At 46.0% G+C, this 18,198-nt stretch overlaps 1 protein-coding gene across 2 annotated transcripts in view; it reads left to right on the top strand.

Annotated features, from left to right (window-relative positions):
• SP4 (Sp4 transcription factor) overlaps positions 1-16,587 on the top strand; it is a 165,932-nt gene extending 149,345 nt beyond the window's left edge. For both annotated transcript variants that reach the window (XM_086941720.1, XM_086941719.1), the window contains exon 6: positions 13,054-16,587. In XM_086941720.1, coding sequence (XP_086797846.1) covers positions 13,054-13,301 — 248 coding nt within the window. In that variant the 3' untranslated portion in view covers positions 13,302-16,587. The remainder of the gene's footprint in view (positions 1-13,053) is intronic.
• The last annotated feature ends 1,611 nt before the right edge of the window (positions 16,588-18,198 follow it).

Here is an 18,198-nt window from a genome sequence, read left to right as displayed (position 1 = left end):
AGCCTTCAAAAATAACCTTCAGTTTGGCCGGGAACAGCAACATATATTGAAGCCCAACCGCTCTTAGCTTCACCTTGACTGGGTCAAAGGTCCATCTCTGCTTTTGCACATCACGGGAGTAGTCCGGGAAAACCATCACTCGGGTGTTCTCATATTGGACCTCTCCTTTCTTTTGCTGCTCGCGCAGTATCAAATCTCTGTCCTGAAAGTTCAGAAAGCGAACTATCAGAGGTCGAGGAGTAGCTCCTGGAGGCGGAGGGAAATTTGGCGTTCTATGCGCCTGTTCTATGACAAAACAGGTCAAGAATGGTGCCTGTGGTAGGGTGTTCTTCAGAAATGTCAAAAGAAATTGTCACAGGTCCGACCCTTGCGCTTTTACCAGAAAACCAATAAATCGCAGGTTGTTCCTTCGGGCCCTGTTTTCTGCGTCATCCATCCCCCAGGTCACCTCTGACATAGCAGCCAGGAGTCCCGTTACGTCCTTCCGTGTGGTGTGGGAGACATCCTTGAGTTCTGAGATGCGGTGCTCTGCCTTGGTCACTCGTTCAGAGACTTTTCGGAGATTGTGATGAAGCAGCGTTATCTCTGAGTGGATCTCCGCCATCTTCCCCTCCAAGATTTCTCTGGACTCATGAATGGCTTGCAAGATGGTCGCATTGTCAGGGGGGGGCAAGGCCACCCTCCGACCCTACCGTCGCAGGGAGCACCCTGGCGTAGCGGTCCAGTTACCCCTGTCGGGATGTTTTAAGTTCTTTATCCTTCGCCATCGTGTGTGAACCTGCTCTAGTGCACATCCCACTGTCTTTTCTCACGGCACCAGTCCTCGGCGCTTCGTCAATGGCTTCACCACTCCTCGCTCTATAAAAACCAGAGTATTGCCTTGGGGGCATCCTCACTGCCGTGTTGGTCCAGGGACAAAGTTACTGCCCATAGCGCTGGGTAAGTCCACAGTCGGCACCTTTCACTCAGTCGCTCCGGGAAGGTGTGGGGAGCACAATCGGTGCCTGAGAGGGCACAGTAGCGGAATTCGCCCGGGGAACATAGCAGGTGTCACGGGCACTGTGCAAGGTCCCGATAGAAGGCGAATCACCACCAACTTATTCCCACAAGTATGTTCAACTGTGCAGGTCGGTGGATTCCAGGGTATTGGTGTAGGCAAGGGCAGGAGGCGGACGCAGCACAGCCACATCATGGGACCCCAGAGCACGTAGCAGAAGAGAGAGGCACAGCCCTCCCCAGGAATTGTGTTACACAGACGTGTTAAGTACTGCTGATGATTTCCCCGAAAGTCACACCCCGCGGGATATCAGGGCTCCAAGAGCAACGTGGGCGACGGTTGTCAGGTCACATGTGTCAGTGTAGGGATATCTTTGCCTCCCTCACTGCCTCTGGTCTCTGGAGGGGAGCAGCACGACTCACGCTGCCCGCCTCCCTTTCACTCTTCACTGTAAGAGTTACTCACTGTGGCTATAAAGGGGGGAGAGGCCAGGCCCCGGCTCAGGTCCACCGGCACTGGTGTAGGTTGTTTTCATGGTCTTAGTGCACATATGAGGTGACAAACATATGGTCTCATTCTCCCAGTGACCCTTGCCCCTGTGTCCCCTTAGCAGTAAATATGAAGTATGGGGTCACGCCCCAGTCACACGTGGCTGATTGGCATTCCACTGCACCAGGACCGTGATGCAGAAATCTCCATCTCAATGAGATCTAAATCCAGCAGTGTGCATCAAGGAAAGTCTACCCATTCGCCTCCCTCCTAGCTCTCCAGCACAGTGTCAGAAGCATCTGCGTGGGGGAAGGGAGAATGCAGAGTCCATCAGTCGTACAGCTGGACCCTGTGGTATCCGTTCGGCAACGTGAAAGGCAGTTTATAAGCCCCAGGGGGAAAGTTAATGAAGTTCATCACTGTCGCTTTGTGTGGATGTCTTTCAAGCCGTTCAGCCGCCGCGCACAGTACTCACCAGCGCTGCCGCCACTCACTGCAGCGGCAGGGGGAGATACGGGGGGCCCGCCCGCAGTGCCAGAGGGCACCTCGCCAGACCCAGCAAACGTCTTCCACCACCGCTGTTTGTAGTGCCGGCATGCAGCGAAACTCGCTCCGTGCTCCTCCCTCTGGGCGGCGATCTACAGCAGGCACCTAGTCCCCTTTCCTCGTCTTGATCTCAACAGCGGGGGGCGCCAATCGTGGTGAAAGAGCCGGCGCGCTCCCCGTCTCCCACTCTCAACGTAGGTGGAGCACAGGTCCAGTTGATCTTCGTAGTACGCATCGAGCGGGCGCCATTTCGGGGAAATGAGTCTTGCCAAAGTCAGCGGAGGAAATATTGCGTTTATAGTATGGAACTCCTTTTTCCTGTTGTTTTTCAGGACGTTTCTGGCAGCGGACACCGTCCGATCCTTACTGGTATGTTTGTTAGGCGTCGCGGAGCAGGATAAAAGACAGGATTCATATGGGGCTAGCGGAGCTTGCTAAGAACGCGGCTACCCAGCCATGTTGTTAGCCACGCCTATAAATACAATTATTGTATTAGTTGGGCTGAAAAAATCCTAGAACAATGAATAAAACATGTTTCAACAATCTAATTAAATAGTGAAAGTGGATTTTTGATATGTTTATTTTAGAAGTAACTTCAAGAAAGTGTACTTTGTGCTGCCTTACAGAAAACTGGTTTTCTGTAAGGTAGCACAGTTTGCCTCTCCTCCTCAGAGATTCAATACATATACTTTTCTGTCAATGCCTTGCCTCAGGGCCCAGGAATAGTAGAGTCTTGTCAATAAGTGGTCAGTTAGCTGGGGCTATCCATCTTTAGGAACAGTTTATGGGAAAAAAAGTCAGCCTTTACAACTCTTCCTTTGATTTGCCAAGGACTAGTGGAGCTCACGGGAACTGCTAGTTTGTTCCTAGGGTTGCCCTAGACTTTCTGTCTCTAACCCAGCACGAGGGAGAATCAGTTTTGGCTTTGACAGTGGAAACAGTACCTCATCCAAATATGGCAGGGGCTGGTGGAAGTTCCAGAGTTCCTCCAGGTTGAGGGCTGATGGGAGCTATTTTATTTTGTTTCAGAACTTGCAGTAAACCTAGACTGAATTGCAAAAAAATTAGATGGAGGAATTGTTAAAAGTAGGTTTGGATGGGAGGTATTCTCCAATTACTGGGTAGTACACTGGATAAGGCTGGCACCGCACCACCACTTCTTCAGATGTCCCTGGATCTGGTAGGAAAACATATTTTAGACTTTTGTCTTCTGCTAGCACATACGGGTTTGTTCTGCTCTCCATGGGTCAAACGGTTGACCTCCTGTATGCCTACTCCATGGACACAAAAACAGAACTCCTAATTCCAAGAAGGTCTAGCTGATCACTGATGACTTTACTTCCTAGAGGCCTTAACGTGAGATGGCCCTGGGATGTAGAAGCCTGCCCTAAGAACCTGATGACTGCACGAGTGACAGGCGGAACTATATCAGCAGTTGAAGAAAAGTAGGATTTGGTATTTTATAAGTATGGGCGAATTTTGCGAATCAGCGGTTCGTGAATTCGCGCAAAATCGCAAAAATCCGCGAATTTCATCGCAAAATTGCCGATTTTTTTGCGATTTTGCACCATACTTAATTGGAGTACTTTCTACTGGCTAATCAGTAAGTGCTAACTCGTTGGGTAAATGTATAGTGATTTTCCTGCACTACAGCTGCGAAGGGCCAGAAGAGTTGCCTCCAGTGACCATGAATGCGTAACTTCAGCCATCGCACCGAAGGGCGCCGGGGTCCCGCGAGTGAGCAGTCCATCATAGTGTGTAAAGAGCGGGAAGACGGTGCACACCGCTAGTGTGTGGGGGGCAAACGGGGGAGCTTCTTTGCGAGTTCACATGCCTCTTGTGTGTATAAAAGGTCAGGCACAGATCGGAGCAGCAGATGAGGAGAAAGAAGCTACTGGTTACAGGAACTGCATGGAAAGGGAAGACCACTCGGTCCCCCCGAACGTATGGATGGGTGCCCCGATCCCCCCGGGAAACTGTTTTGGGCGGGGGCGTGGTTCGGCTGGTATGCCCAAAGCGGCGTAGCCGGAGCACGCCCTTCCCGCCCAGAAGGGGTTGTCCTAGACACCCGCCCGGAAGTCCGCGCACGGATGCGTGTACACGAGGAGGGTCCCCGCCCTCCCGCAGATGGATAAATAGAGCGGGAATCCAATGAAGCGTCCTCTTGTTCCAGTGCTCTGAAGGCTGCACCACTCGTTGCTCGTGAGCCCTCGACGGAACAAGCAGCAATTTTGAAAACGTGTAATCGTTGTTGTTTCTCTTTCAGTGCCAGGCGGGCGGAGGCTCTAGGACCTTGTGGATCAAGTCGGACGGAGTAACCGAAGGCATGTTTGGCAGGAAAGCGGGAAAGAGCTCCGAGATGGAGAAGATGCTACGTACCCTGGTGAACCGAATGGCGGTGATGGACCGAAAACCGGGTAAAGTGGATTCGATCGGGCGGGGCTTAGCAGAGGTTAAGAAGCAGATAGCAGCCCAGAACAACCCCTCGGGCGGCCTAAAAAAGTGATAGGACCGGCCTTGCCGGACGTCGCCCCGGAGGGTAAGCGGAAGCGTAGTAAGAGGAGGGCGGGTTCCGGGAGGGCCCAGTCCCGGAGGTGCCCCCAGCAGGCCCAGTCGCACCGGTGGACAGCCCGGTTCCAGGTCCGGACGTGGGTTTACCAATCCCCGTTGTGATAACACCAGTTGAGGATGATCAGATGCCACCAGAACTGGCCCTTCAGTTAGCGGCAGTGTTACCCTTGTTAAAGAAAAAGGCAGGGGGGGCAGTGGCGGTGGGGGATCCGGCCGAGGAAGTCAGAATAATAATTGAGCAGTTACGGCAGTCAAGGGAAGCCGGGACGGCGAATGTTCCTTATATTCCCCCACAGGTAGCACCGGGAGTCGCGACAGATGGCCGAGCAAAGACAGCGGACACGGCGGTTGAACCTGGTAAGAACCCATTGCCAATGGTTGGGGAGAGTTCAGTGCCTTCAAGGCGGGAAAGGTTGTCTCAGCACATCCCAGCGGCCACGAAAGAAATGATATGGGGGGACAAATATATTAATATGTTTTCACTGTTGACCGACCATCGTGAGATAGAGTACGCAAAAACCCAGAAAGATTTATGGCACCCCAGCGTATGGCGGGCCAAGATGGCGGAATTTAGGGTTGATGAGACCATGGCGAACTGGGTGAAGGCCTTTTCTATATTCACAGTAGTAATGGGGGAACGTAAACCCGAAGTGTTGCCCGATTTATCGTGTTACCAGAACAGGATCATGGATTTTTATTCGATGTACGGGGGGAATGAATGGAAGGGTTATGATGTTCACTTTCGAAAATCTAAAGAGTTTGATGTGACTTTAATGTGGGACTGTCTCGACACGGTGTCATGGCACAAACAGCTCTTGCCTGGATCGGTGTGTACGTCCTCGCCAGGCGGGAGCGGGTCCGGGACAGTCCAGCCAAGACCGGCGCAGCCCTTTCGTGCAAACACCGGTGGGGAATCGCAGCCCAAGACCGGCGGGAACGGGGGCAGGCGTGGGGTTTGTTGGGGTTTTAACAGAGGTAACTGTAGCAGGCCCCAGGGAACATGTAGATTCCGGCATGCTTGTGCGGGCTGTGGGAACTCCTCACACCCAGAAATTAGCTGTAGGTCCAAGAGCGGTAGTTCTGGAGGAAAGGGGGGATCCAAGCAGGATTGATGTGATGCCTGGGAAGCAATCATCTTCGCCCATCGACATCCTGGCTTTGACTCCCTGGCTGAACCAATACCCTGATCATGTATCCGCCGGGATTTTGAGGAATGGCTTCTTGTATGGCCTCAACATCCCGGCGGGGAATTTTCGGGGGAGCCCCTTTTGTAAGAATCAGCTATCTGTTCAACACAACCCGGCAGTGGCCGCCAAGAAAATTACCAAAGAGGTCAGCTTGGGACGGGTAGCAGGGCCGTTTCCATGCCCACCGGTGGCAGATTTTGTGTGTTCACCTCTAGGGGTGGTTCCGAAGAAAGACCCAGGGGAGTATAGACTTCTTCACAATCTGTCCGCCCCGAGGGGGGCCTCGGTGAATGAAGCCATTGACCCTGAAGTATGTTCAGTTCGATACGCATCGTTCGACGATGCCGTCGAGCTATTGAATCACCTGGGCCCCGGTGCTTTGATGGCGAAATCAGACATCGAATCAGCATTCAGGTTGCTCCCGGTACACCCTCTGGACCAGCGCTTGCTAGGATTCACGTTCCAAGGGAAGTATTACATGGATAAATGCATGCCCATGGGTTGCGCAATTTCTTGTGCTTATTTTGAAATGTTCAGCTGTTTTTTGGAATGGGCGTTCACCGAGGCCACTGGGCATAGACAGGTAATGCACTATTTAGACGATTTCCTGTTCTTAGGGCCGGCAGGCACTACGAAATGTGCACAGACACTGCAGGACTTCTGCACTCTCGTGCAGGAGTTTGGGGTCCCATTGGCGCCGGGTAAGACAGTGGGGCAATCTACTACACTGGAGTTTCTGGGAATTGAGCTCGATTCCGTTGAAGGATGCTTCCGTCTGCCAATGGAGAAGGTGGCCAAGTTCAGGGCTTCCTTAATACAATGCCTGGGTAAAAAGAAGGTGACCCTGCACCAGTTACAACAAACAGTGGGCCAGCTTAACTTTGCCTTAAGAGTAATACCGATGGCTCGCCCCTTCTCACGTTCCATTGCACAAGCTATGGTCGGCCTCAAGGAGGGACAACACCGCACGAGACTGTCGGCAGAGGTTCGCCAGGATATGGGCATTTGGTTGGCATTCCTGGCGGACTTCAACGGTCGGGTGGCATGGAACAGACCCCCAGCATCGTCTGACAAACTGGGTTTGTGGACCGACTCAGCTGGGAGCGTGGGATTTGGCGCAATTTTTGGTAACCGATGGTCGGCACAAGTATGGCCTACGTGGTGGCACACCAGTGGCCTAACAGGTAACATTGGGTACTTGGAGCTATTTCCCATTTGGGTGGCTCTTTTGGCATGGCCAGAAGATTTTAGGGACCGCTCAGTAGTGTTTTGGTCTGACAATATGACAGTGGTTGAGTGCATTAATCACCAGGCAGCACGCTGCAAGTGGATCTTGAGACTGTTGAAAGAAATTGTATTGCAATGCATGAGATTGAATGTACAGTTCAGGGCAACACATGTGCCGGGTGTACTGAATGATGCAGCTGATGCACTCTCTCGTTCACACATGCAGGCTTTCAGGGGCTATCTACCTACAGCGGATCTAGTGGCGGCACCTGCCCCCGAAGCACTATGGCTGATCGGTGCCCCGGATTACAGGACCTCGTGGCAGCCAGCTTAGCGCCCAGGACGAGGAAAGCCTATGAGGGAGCGTTTCGTTCATACTGCGCCTTCTTGGGGCCGGTGGGGACACATAGATGGGGGCAGGAGGAATCCTTCCTGGGGTTCTTAGTGGCGCTTCATAAAGGAGGCCGATCAGCGGCAACTGCCAACAGACATAGGGCGGCTATATCATTCAAGGCACAGCTCCATGGCATACGGGACCCGACGGATTCCTTCCTAGCCAGGAAGGCGCTCCGCGGTTGGCAGCGCCTGGAGGGTCGCAGACAAGATACAAGGCACCCGATTGGTTTAGAGAGACTGTCTTTGCTATTAGCAAAACTTGATGAGACATGCTCCTCCCCTTCCGAGGTAGTTCTGTTCCGAGCGGCTTTCGCATTGGCATTCCATGGGGCCATGCGGGTAAGTGAACTCGTGGCGAGGAACAAGAAGGATGTAGAGGGAGGCCTGTGCAGGGATCACGTTCAAATACGGGGTGATTCTATGTTAATCTTGATAGCCAGGTCCAAGACAGACCAGGAAGCTTCGGGCAGTAGTGTTGTTGTGCAACGAGCCCGAGGGAGCCCCAGTTGTCCGATAAGGTATTTGGAGGACTACCTGGCACAGAGGCCGGCGACATGGGGAGGGAGCCTGCTTAGACACAAGGACGGCACCCCGTTGACGAAATTTCAGTTCAGAGGGTGCTGGCACTTACAATTGCTGCGACGGTCTTGAACCCATGCGATTTTGGGACCCACTCATTCAGAATAGGGGCCGCTACTGAGGCTACGGCCCGGGTCTGGGTGCGGAAGAGGTTAAACGGCTGGGCCGTTGGTCCTCGAACTGTTTCAAGAGGTATGTGCGACTGCACATGTTGTAAAAGACTGATGAAATGCACTCACGCTTGTTGTCTTTTGTTTGAATTACAGTTTCGCAAGCCTGTGACGCGGGGCGGAATTGGGGATCGACCCAACACCAGAGGACCAGCGGTCAAGGATCACCGTCTGGAGATCAAGTGGTATGGGTCGTGGGCCACTCATACGTGAGGCGTGCTGGGGACGTATTCATGGCAGGTGACGCGACTCACGCATCTGGGGAATACGGGTTCAGAGTGACCTTCCATGGGAAGGGGGGCCTCTGTTTTGACCAATTTCAAGCTTTTGTGGAGGGACTCTTAGGGCGGCAAAGGTCACCGCCATCTGTAATCATAGTGCACTTGGGGGGCAACGACTTGGTAAGACTGGGAAGACGGGTGTTAGTGGAACACATATTGTCGGCAGTCAGCTGGTTGGCTAGGAGGCTCCGGGGTGCACAATTGCCTGGTCCCACAAGATCCCCAGGAAAGTCTGGCGGGGGGTTTCTCTGTAACGGCGTTGAACCACTCGGTAAAGAGGGTCAACAATAAATTGGGAAATTGTTTCGCTCCGCGCATTTGCAAAGCATTCCCCATGGGTGTATTCGGGGTGATCACTATTACTTGAATGATGGAGTTCACCTGTCCAGGGCGGGGAATGATTTACTCATAGGAGACTTCATAGCATGGCTAGTGGGATTGAGGAAGCATGACCTTTAGGAGGTGTGGGGGGGCCGGATAGTTGGTCAACTATCCGGCCTGTGGCGGTAAGGTCATGATCGGTGAGCAGTGATTTCAAGGTCCCTAGGGGGGGGCGCCACCCAGTACGGATGGGAGTGCCCGGGGGTAGGCGGCCATTGGCCCCTCCCACAGGGAGGCGGCACCCACTACGGATGGGTCACCTAGGGGGAGACGGCCATAGGCCCCTCCCAGGGGGGAGACGGCTATATGCCCCTCCTACGAATTTCCCGGGGGGCCGGATATCCGCTCCGGCGGAAGAGAGTGTGGGGAAGGGGGGGGGGGGGAGGGAGTCCACGCTGTCCTTCTTTCAGATACCTCACACGGGAACTCAGACGACCTTTAAGATGGCGTCGAGTGAAAGGGGGCCCCCACGACAAGGGAAGTTACAGTTGGAACGAAGGGTAAAGTCCTCTGCACATGCACCACTCACACCGTGAGGGCGGGAATTTGGTAGTAGGGATCTGACACCGGTTAAGACCTTGCCGTTGGCCCTTAATGCTAGGATGTACAATTTTATTTTAGAATGTTATGCATTTTCAGGATGCTAGACTCGGCTAGGAAACCTTTGTATTAGAGATCTGTTAAGGTTAGCCAAAGAACATGTCTTCATCAAAATGTAATGAAAGTAAAATTGTACATAATTTATGAAACGTTTTAATTTAAAGTTTAAGTTTTGTTTCATATTTTAATAAATACGGCCGGGGGGGTAACTCCCCCTCCGCCTTCCAAAAGCTCAAACTTGTGTTTGTCTCCTCCCATGGGGAATTGGTGTAGGGAGGGGGTGGCGGGCATCCCGGCCATATGGAAAGGGAAGACCACTCGGTCCCCCCGAACGTATGGATGGGTGCCCCGATCCCCCCGGGAAACCGTTTTGGGCGGGGGGCGTGGTTCGGCTGGTATGCCCAAAGCGGCATAGCCGGAGCACGCCCTTCCCGCCCAGAAGGGGTTGTCCTAGACACCCGCCCGGAAGTCCGCGCACGGATGGGCGTACACGAGGAGGGTCCCCGCCCTCCCGCAGACGGATAAATAGAGCGGGAATCCAATGAAGCGTCCTCTTGTTCCAGTGCTCTGAAGGCTGCACCACTCGTAGCTCGTGAGCCCGCGACGGAACAAGCAGCAATTTTGAACCCACCCACCAGCCCCTTTTTGCAATGTTTGTTGCAATAAAGTCATTGTGGTGATATTCGAATGTATTAAAGAAATGCAGTTACATTTACAGCATTAATATATGCCTTTGATTGAATAATTGTGTGTAGTCCTTTTTTCCCTTGTAGAAAATGGAAGAATGCATCACATAATAAAATTGCTTGTGCTTTAGGACTTTTTTCCCTTTGTAGAAATGTGAAAGTTGGTGAATCGTCAAGCTGTGGCAGAATAGGCGTATTTTTCTTCCCTTAGTAGGTAAAACAACTGTTGTATTTATTTTGGTCGGGCGGTAAGGTCATGATCGGTGAGCAGTGATTTCAAGGTCCCTAGTGGGGGCGCCACCCAGTACGGATGGGAGCGCCCGGGTGGAGGCGGCCATTGGCCCCTCCCACAGGGAGGCGGCACCCACTACGGATGGGTCGCCTAGGGGGAGACGGCCATAGGCCCCTCCCAGGGGGGAGACGGCTATATGCCCCTCCTACGAATTTCCCGGGGGGCCGTATATCCGCTCCGGCGGAAGAGAGTGTGGGGAAGGGGGGGAGTCCACGATGTCCTTCTTACAGATACCTCACACGGGAACTCAAACGACCTTTAAGATGGCGTCGAGTTAAAGGGGGCCCCCACAACAAGGGAAGTTACAGTTGGCAATGAGGGTAAAGTCCTCTGCGCATGCGCCACTCACACCGTGAGGGCGGGAATTTGGTAGTAGGGATCTGACCCCGGTTAAGACCTTGCCGTTGGCCCTTAATGCTAGGATGTACAATTTTATTTTAGAATGTTATGCATTTTCAGGATGCTAGACTCGGCTAGGAAACCTTTGTATTAGAGATCTGTTAAGGTTAGCCAAAGAACATGTCTTCATCAAAATGTAATGAAAGTAAAATTGTACATAATTTATGAAACGTTTTAATTTGAAGTTTAAATTTTGTTTAATATTTTAATAAATACGGCCGGGGGGGTAACTCCCCCCCGCCTTCCAAAAGCTCAAACTTGTGTTTGTCTCCTCCCATGGGGAATTGGTGTTGGGAGGGGGTGGCGGGCATCCCGGCCATATGAGGATTGCACTCGTGAAAGTCAAGGATGCAAAGGCCTCCATCAAGCATCATAGCTCATTTTTGACTGTAGATATTGGGAGAAAGCACACCTACACAGCCTCGACAAAGCGCACGATTTTTTGGGGCTTATTAAGGAGTTACTGAATTTGACCTTAAACTCGGGCACCAGCTTTATCTGTATCTGTAAGTGCTTCCTGTTCACGGATTCTCGTTGTCTACTTGTAACTATTCTCTGACCTTGCTTCGAGGGTCAGAGCAGGGTCAGAGAATAGTTGCAAGTAGGCAACGAGGCGCCGCTCAGGAAGCACTTACAGGGTTACAGCAGGTGCCCAAGTTGAAGTTAAATTCTTTGTAACCATTTTGTAAATGGTTACAAAGAAATTAGCTTCAACTTGGGCACCTGCTGTAACCCTGTAAGCGCTTCCTGGGCAAAATTCGTCCCGCTCGCGAATTCGCGGATTTTGCAGTGATTTCGCTCGGATCGCGAAATCGCGGAAAATCCGTAAATTCCGCGATCTGAACTAATTTTCCGCCCATACTATTTTATCCCCAATTCCAGAGTACCTAGATAAGAGGTTGAGGCCTCCCCAGGGACAGTGTATCATTGGAGGGCAAAAAAACAGATTTGCCATGCTTGGAACATTTTGTCACACTGAAAGCTGCTTCAGTGGTAGCTGATGTTAATGGTATTCAGGAGACTTGGCCAGGTACAGCTTCCAGCTTTGCCTGCTGGTGGATTTTCAGAACCAAAGAAGTGATAGGTCCAAAGGTAAATACTTTTACCAGGGCAAGGTGGTATATCTGTCCCAGCACCAAAGCTTCATTTGCAGCTACGATATCCAGCTGTGTCCCACTCTGAAATTGTAGCAACAAAATTAACCACTTAAAAAGGAGCTTGACAACCATGTATCAGACACCAAGAGACCTTTTCCAGCTTTGGCTTTTTATTTTGCCTCATGGCTTATATCAACTTCTCTCAATCGCTGTTAACCTCAAACTAAACGTTTGCATTTTTTGGTTGGCATGTTTTTGGCTTAAATCATTCATAATTTGTGCCTCCAGTTCCTCTTTTCAGATTATGTTTGTTTTTGTGTTTTTCTCTTTTTTTCTAAATTGTGTTCTTTTCTTGACCTTAAAACTGTTGGTACTGCTTAAACTTAACATGCATGTCTCTGGGGCTTTGACTGCTAGTTGTACCACAGCTATAAGGGGTTGAGCAGACTTTCACTGAACACTGAGTTAAATTGGTACGGGTTCTCCCCTCGCAAAATTAATTACCCTTTTCCGTCAGTTTCAGTTCTTCAAAAAAGATTCCCAAGAATCTACTCGAAACTAACTTTATAATTGAAATCTTGGTATGACTCCTATTGGAAATGTATTAATTGTCATGGATGTGATTCCACATGTATTTCCAGTGTTACATAGTTAACGAGAAGTAAAAGACAAATGGTGCTTTCTCCCATAAATCTAATCTCATTAATCTCTCTCCAAAAACTTTATCAACAAACAAGCATTTTAACGTTGCCATATGCATTAGTATGAGAAACTCGTAGTACACTAAAAAATATGCATGCAAAATTGGATGAATAATATGACTACACCAACATCTGTGGAAAGGGTGACCGATAAGTTACACCACTAAGATCAATATGTTGGGACACTTTCCTCTGATGATTCCTTGGTGCTTCACTCTTCTAATTCTCTCTAACTTTATCTGCTTCTTAACTAAACTCTGCAGTACGTTTCAAGAGCCTTTAGATTCCCATTTTTCTTCCCAGTATGTTTCTACTCTGTATAGCATTTCGCTGATATACGTGACAAGATTGTTAAAACTGAAAGGAGATATTCAATTGTGTATATCAACTTATAGTTCTTGATGAAGCAGATAACTGTCAATATAAATTGATATTTTTGTTTCACCCTCCACAGGTGAAAAAAGATTTGAATGCCCGGAATGTTCCAAGCGGTTTATGAGAAGTGACCATCTCTCCAAACATGTAAAAACACATCAGAACAAGAAAGGTGGTGGAACAGCTCTTGCTATTGTTACCTCAGGAGAGCTGGACCCGGCTGTTAATGAGGTGCTAGGTTCCCCAAGAATTGTCACAGTTGCAGCTATTTCTCCAGATTCAAACCCAGCAACCCCCAATGTTTCGTCAAATATGGATGAATTCTGAATTAAATATGCACAAACTCTCTTTATAATGCACTTAAGTTCACCTACTTTCTAAGGAGTGGACGCCAGCTACAAAATGAACTAAGCAATCACGTTGTACAGTCCTGATTTCAGTACATATTTCAATATGTACGACTGTAGAGAAGGTTGGATTGTGTAAATTGGAGCAACCAGGAGTTTTTTCTAGGACAGAAACTGGGGACATCTATTTATTAGAAGCATAGATATGGAGTATTTAATCCATAATTTTACATTTTTGTTATGTGATGTGGATGGATAGCGCATTGTGGGTGTCATACACAATGCTACTTGTTCTTATAGCACTATTGTATTTCTTTGTACAGTCAGATAATATCAAAACATATCGTATAATTACCTTTAATTGTGATTACTTTCATACTGTGGTACTTCAGCAAAAAACATTTTAGCATTTTGGTGGGAATTTTCTTCCCGTAAGCCACACCACAATGGATATCTGTGTTTACTCAGTGGTATTGATTTATATTTCTGTTAAATATTTTTTTTCTCAAGTTGATGTATAGTGCTCATAGGTATTTCATTCTATAAAACATTTTAATTTAAATATGTGAGGTAAGTATCTTATCTCATGCTAGAAAACGTGCAGTTGGATTCGTACATAACTGCCACACAAATGTGTGCTCCCATTTATGTAATCATGGCCACTACATTTTAGTAGTGGGTTTAATGACAATCAACTCAAATGTATTCATAAGATGTTGAAACAAGTAACCTTCTGAAAATGTTGCACCGCAAAAATTAATACAATGCACTGCTATCATTTATTCATAACTTTAAAATATTCACATTGACTTAAGTAGTGAGAAAGGACACCAAAGAAAGCCGTTTGTATATCACCTGTGTTGTAATTGTGAATAACATGTTTACTAATGAAGATAAATGAATATTATTTCAATTTAAGAAAAGGAATCTCTATAGAGGTATGATGGACTACTGTAAACATCAAGGCAGTCAACCCTTTATTGGTTCGTGTGACAAGCTCGGACAAGAAGCTGACGATGGCCTCACTGCCTGTTATTTACTTTACATATTAATTAGCTTGGCTTTAATTTAAGACTAATTTTCTTCCATTAAATGTATCTTCAACTAATTTCTTTTATTTGATCCCTGTGCTGCAGTATGCAGCTGAGCAGCTAGCCTTCTGACAGGGTAGCCGTTTGAATCTGACTACATCATGTTTATGGGGTACTTAAAAGTTATGGGGTAAAATATTCGAGGTAGTAAGCAGTTAAATCATGTATTATTAAATAGTTTTGAAAGGTACATCCTGTAACTTTTGAAATGCATAACTCATCGATTTAATTTGGTGACCAAAATCATGCCATTATCCCCTCAGTCATTAGCCAGTAGTAAACCTAAATAAATTCTTATTATATTGCAAAATATTTTTACAGTGAAGCACAGTAAAGTTGTTTATTTTTAATAGTTACCTTGCACCCATTTTACTAGAAAAACATACACGCACAGAAGAATGTTCAACTTTTCCCCTCAAATTGCTTCAAAATGCTTTTTGGGAAATAACTATTTTGCCTGGGAACACTTTGCTTGCATTCTCTCGTACTTCCAAGCCAGCTCTACAATTGATCTTTCTAGATAAGAATAATTATGCTGGCTGTTGATTACGTTCCTAAACTGATTAACATAGTCAATTATGTTCTTTTTCATAGATTTATTATTCTCAACACAACTGAAATGTGCTGCATCCGGTTTGAAAACGATAGTGTATTTTTCATTATTGGCAACCAAAATGTATACAGAATACATCCAAAATGCAGTCCCTAAACACCCCATAACTGTTTTTTTTAGTAATTTTGGAAAGTAGATAATAACTGTATTGAGAAACAAACTTTTAATAATATTCTGGATTAACAACAATTAACAATTGTTTATCATACGGAAAACTACCTTTAGAGTGGTAAAACAAATTTTCAGGATTTATGGAATTAATCAAGATACATAAAAATATTTCATTAGAGTTTTTGGGGAAAGATTATCTACACACTGGTAATTATTCATTTCATAAAAAGCTAATGTTGATTGCAGATGTTTATGTAAAGATTTTCTTGAAACACATTTGATCAAAGGTCCTACAGAATTGAAAGGTCTTCTTACCCTTTTTCAAAACATAACATTTTTGCTAATTATTTGTATTCTTCTCTTTGTGCACTTGTTTTTCTTTGTGTATTTACACACATACACGCGCGGAAAATGTTTTTGTTACTTTTATTGATCAAATAACAGTGGTGTCCTAAATTGTAATGCGTGCAGGTGGTGTAATTCCGGAGAACCCTTTTGTCTAATTCTTGGAAGTTACGTTATTCCAGTAAAATAGGATTACAACCAATTGTAAATTCAGAATGTATTTATTTACTAAAGTCCACCATAGAGTACCACTTGTATTATGGTCTGATAATACTGTGTATTGATTTTGATTTCGCTCGCATATAACTCTGCTCTAATCTTTGTGATTTATTTTCATGCCGCCAAAATGTAGTTACATTGTTTGGAGGATAAAATAATGAAAAGTGTTCAGTGTCAGGGTTCATAAGTCTACAGAGGAGTCTGTTGATATTATAGAGAATAAGAAGGCAGACTAATGACTGGTTCACAATTTGAGAGGTAGGTAGGTTAGTCATTTGCTGCTGTATGACTACACCTACATTTGCAGCTTTCTTGGAATTCACAAAATATTTGAGTCTTAGGGTGAAGCTCAAATGAGCAGTACTACAGTTCATGATCCTTTTCACATGCAGAAATCCAACAGTTCTGTCTATAAAACAAAAGTACATTTTCACTGTTTAATATATTTTTTTGTTATGGAGGTGATTTTTTTAATACTCTCCTATCTGTGAGAAGTGCAAGTCTCCCACTGGCTCTAGGGTGGAAAATCCCCTCAAAAGATTTGTGAAAAACCACAAAAGTGCACTTTTGTGGGTCTTGATGGTCATTCTTGACGGTCATTCCTGGTTTTGTGAATGCAATGTAGGCAATATTGATAAATAGTCTTCTGACTTTAGAGGGCACTGAGGTAACATATTCAGTCGGGTAGGATCCCGGTAGATTATCCTATGTTAAACAAGACATACTCACTCTCTGGCTCTCTCTTTCTCATACACAAACAACAGTTGTGATGTCCTGACTGAATGGTAATACGTTGTGTCACACGGAATGGCACAGTAGTGTAATTCACTTGGCCAGTGAATGAGATAAGATTTTCCCCAGAATTAAACAAATCTACATCTGTTTTATGTGATCCTTACAACTGGTGTATATATATATATATATATATATATATATATATATATATATATATTATTATTTTTAGTCTGATTTTCGTTTGAAATGGAAGGTACGGTCACAATTTTTTCTCACAATAACGTGACCCTTGCATCTCTTGCCCTCCATAAGCACTGACTTGTATGTGATAAATGATATGCCATCTATATTAAGTTAGCAAGAGTAGTACAAATAATTGTTAGAATAAGTTAAGCATGGATTTGTTTTGTTGAGTGCATTTGGAATGTGCGTTTAAGATATCCACAGGACTTTAGCGCATACCTTTGGTTTGTATTTTATTATTAAAAAAGCATAATAATGCTTAGCCTAATTGCACACGCCTATTCTTTTGCATTGAGCAGTTGTACAATTTTCCATGTGTGCACTGAAGAATTGACAGTAATATTAGGAAAATAAGGGAGTGAAAGGGATTCACATTCATTTATTGGTGGACACACTCTTCTGGATTCTTGACCATGAAGAGTGTTGATAAAGGTGCAAGAATGAGCTTTTACATACCTCTCCAATAGTAGCCGTCTGAAATTGTCAAGGTTTAACCACAATGTCTTCTGTTCACATTCGTAGTGTAATACGAATTTTGGATAGTGTTTACGCATTTTTCTACTAGAGATTCAGTAGATGCACCATTTTGTATGCACCTTGTATCTTTTTCGATAGGAAATACACAATTAGGCTGAAATATATGAAGATGTTGGCCATTCAATGAAGGTTGGATTACAGTAGGCAAATATATTTTGATAGCACTGCTTTTTCAATAAATATGGATACATGTATATTAGAATAAGCTTCCTTGTATGACTTTTTCTCAGAATTACATATTTTTCATACAGTATAATGTGTCCCTTCCTCAAGTTTTTAAATAAATTGCAATCTTATTCAATGTAATAATTTACACTCCTCCATAGAATCCATTTATGCTGAATGTCCTTTTGTCTGATAACGAGCTTTGCTAATTAAAGTTAGCAGATCTTATTTATGGCGATCAATTTCAATGTTCCAGAGGATTATAGATAACAGTTTGATTTCCCTACATGAAGCCATTCAGATTGCTGCAGTTTAATTTGTTATAGATATGTTATAATAAATAAACCTACATTGTATCTTTACTCTATACAGCCAGCAGGCGCTATACATTTTCTAAAGGAAGCCAGTTGAGTTATGTACTGTTTGTTTTACAAAAACTGATATTAAAAAGGTGCACTGTGTGTGCCTTTTTTGAGTATTGTACATGCATATGCACGGATATGTTGATGCATGTGTGTAAATCTATTTTTTGAAATCGACAAGCCCATTTTAAATGTATTAATAAATGTGGCAGTGTTTAGCAGTGGCAGTGTAATAGAATTTGCGACCCGGTGAATAATTGACCACCAGAGTTAAAAAGATTGGATGTCTTACTTAGTTCAAATATAGCATTTCAAGATGATTCTTTTGAATGATCCGATATTGAGTACGGCAGTTTTGTTTTAGTTGACTGATATGTACATGTAATTGTGAGTGTCTGATAAATGACCTACTGTTTGCATTTCAGAGTTCTTTCTCTTTGCTACTTTTATAAACAC

Source organism: Lissotriton vulgaris, chromosome 10 (assembly GCF_964263255.1).
Source record: "Lissotriton vulgaris chromosome 10, aLisVul1.2, whole genome shotgun sequence".
NCBI classification, from domain to species: Eukaryota; Metazoa; Chordata; class Amphibia; order Caudata; family Salamandridae; genus Lissotriton; species Lissotriton vulgaris.
This window is presented reverse-complemented; position numbering and strand designations above follow the sequence as displayed.